General features: G+C 48.4%; 1 protein-coding gene across 1 annotated transcript; it reads right to left on the bottom strand.

Moving 5' to 3' along the window:
• Positions 1-216: 216 nt before the first annotated feature.
• On the bottom strand, positions 217-1,242 carry LOC308294182 (cytosolic acyl coenzyme A thioester hydrolase-like; the record flags this gene model as incomplete). The annotated part of the gene is made up of 1 exon (XM_080736906.1): positions 217-1,242. The coding sequence occupies one exon, from the start codon at positions 1,240-1,242 to the stop codon at positions 217-219; it is 1,026 nt and encodes a 341-aa protein (XP_080593032.1).
• Positions 1,243-2,740: the final 1,498 nt, after the last annotated feature.

The raw sequence follows: 2,740 nt of genomic DNA, 5'->3' as shown, positions 1-2,740 counted from the left end.
AAATTGGTATGGCATGTTGAGGGGCCTCTTTAGAGCGCACCTCCAAAAGAAATGTCACTTATGCCACAAAACAGGGGCTGCCACAAATGTGCAAAGTTCATCCAGAAATACTATTTCCCCCCGCAGCAGCTTCCTCCCGTTCTGTCGGCTGTAAGACACAATGATCGGTAGGCCACCCAGCCTAGTGAACACCATTGCTCGGAGGAGCACCCTTTTCTAGTTAGCTTCCATTCTTTTAGCCTTGTTCTGGAGATAGCGTGCTTCGCCCTCTTTGAACTGATTTTCCTCTTCCTCTCCTTGAACCTTCAGGGGAGGGACGGGTAGAGGCTTGTGGTCTTGGTCTAGGGAAATGTAGGTGAAGACTGCGGTGGCGGCACGATATTTCCCATGGTCGGCTTCCATGACTGATGCAACATCTACAAATACTTTAATCTGCATAGACTTGTTACTAGTGAATATCATCCTTCCCGTTATGGTCACCACACTGCCTTTCTTGATTTTGCGATGAAAGTTGATGGCATCCACGCAGGCAGTGACAATGTTCGTGTTGCAGTGTCGAGCTGCCACAATTCCAGCCACCTCATCCATCAGCTTCATCGTCACACCTCCATGGGCAAAGTCGCGTAGTGTGCAGTCAGATGGGCCGACCAGATGGATCAGACTAGACTGGCTGAATGCAACCGTATGTTTCTCTGGTTCAAGTACAGGAGTCAACGCCACCTCAGTTCCTTCTTTAGTCTGCTGTCTGTCCATCTTCTGGGCCTCATATCGCTTCCTCCCCTCCTCTTCCTGTTCTGGACTATCGTACTTGATAGGAGGAACCTCCATAATCTTTTCGACATTTTCCAGAGAGAAGGCAACATACCACAGGGCTGCCGTATTGGTCAGTTTCTTCACACTTGTGAGTATGTTCTCTGACATGACATTCACCTGCACCTCCAGCGAATGCTTGGAGGCGTATGTTAACTCAGCACTAACATGGGCCACATCTCCAATGAACATGGGGTACAGGAATTCGGTCTTCTCCACTCGTGCCAGTGCAGTCACACAGCGGTTCCCACCCTGTGTGTTGTTGCAGTGGCGTGTGGAAATGATGGTCCCCGCTTCCTCGATCATCTTCAGGATGGTACCTCCATGGGTGTTGCCCGCAATGTTGGCATCATCCGGGCGTATGAGCCTACATAACTGGATGGAAGATGCAGCCTTAAGTGATTGTAAAACTTTGGCATCATCCGAGCGCATGAGCCTACATAAATGGGTTAAAGATGCAGATTTAAGCGATTGTAATACTGACATGAAGACAAGCTGTTTGTAAAGGCACTTTATAAATATAGACTTTATTTTACCTTACCTGTTAAGGTTTTTTTGGTCTGTTCTGTGACAAGACAAATATGCCCATATATAGACAAACCAGACGTCAAATATGGACATGACTGACACCTGCGCTAATCACTCAATGTGGTGAATGACGTCAGAGCTTGTTCAGAGAGAGGGAGAGAGAGATGGAGAGCCTATTTCTTGTCATGAAGCAGGACACTGTCAGTGCAATAACCCAGGCATCACCGGACAAGCTGATAACACTTCTTGTCTCAAGTTGTCTTGTCTACCTGTTTGTCTGTGTCGTCTTAGTGTTTCAAGCCCCCAGCGCGGTGGGGGCTTTTTGATGCAAGATTGAACAAGTGGCCACATCTGGTACTGTGAGCTTGGTACAAAGAACACTACTGCACATGCTTCTGTGGCCTCAAACCGCAGTGCACAGGCTCTATTGTCAAGGAGAGTACTTCCAGGTAAGCATGCGCTGGGTGAGCAACTTTCAAATAAATGTGTGTTTTTTTTTTCTGTCCGTCCTAGTATTACATAGTATACTGTGCATACTGTATTATATACTCTATGGCAGTGGTTCTCAACCCCATATGATTTGGGGGGGGGGGGTGGCTGACTTTACATAAGTCGGCCTCCTGGTGGTGCCATAAAATGTAGATATGAAAAATGCAGGGCAGTGTTTTTTCCTTGTCCTCTAGGGAGTGTGCATACAAAGTTTTACACTGATAGGCTAAAACACAAATCGTCATGTTATAGCGCCACCATGAGGCTGATTTGAACATTTTAAAGTGTCATTTTCCTCCTCTGCCTATTGGGAATGTGCATGGACAATTTCACCAAAATAGCACGCTGCGTTCATGATTTGAGGCATTTTATTCAAAACGGACCAATCCTGCAATCCTTCGCTAGAACAGGCCCATGTGAAAAATGTGGGGCAGAGGTTCTGAATTGGCATCCAGGGAGTGTGTGTGCACAGACCCAGAGTTGCGTCCCCAACCCGGAGTCGCGTCCCCACGAGGGGACGGAGGTTAGCATTTCACCAGGTTAGCTTTCACCAGTGTCGGCAGGTTAGCATTTCACCAGTGTTAGTTTTACTCAGGTTAGGGTTAGGGTAGGTGGTACCTGCTCTCGCTCCGTCCTCCCGCGTCCCCACCGTGGGGACACCATGCACGAGGTGACAGAGGTTAGCATTTCACCAGGTTAGCTGTCACCAGCGTCAGGAACTGCCTGCCGGCGCTCCGTCCCCCTGTGGTCGCGTCCCCACCGTAGGGACGCAACCCCGGCCCCGCCACCATGAGGCTGATTTGAACATTTTAAAGTGTCATTTTCCTCCTCTGCCTATTGGGAATGTGCATGGACAATTTCACCAAAATAGCACGCTGCGTTCATGATTTGAGGCATTTTATTCAAAACGGAC

The sequence above is a fragment of the Nannobrachium achirus genome (genome assembly GCF_963921795.1).
Source record: "Nannobrachium achirus genome assembly, chromosome: 11".
NCBI lineage: Eukaryota > Metazoa > Chordata > Actinopteri > Myctophiformes > Myctophidae > Nannobrachium > Nannobrachium achirus.
This window is presented reverse-complemented; position numbering and strand designations above follow the sequence as displayed.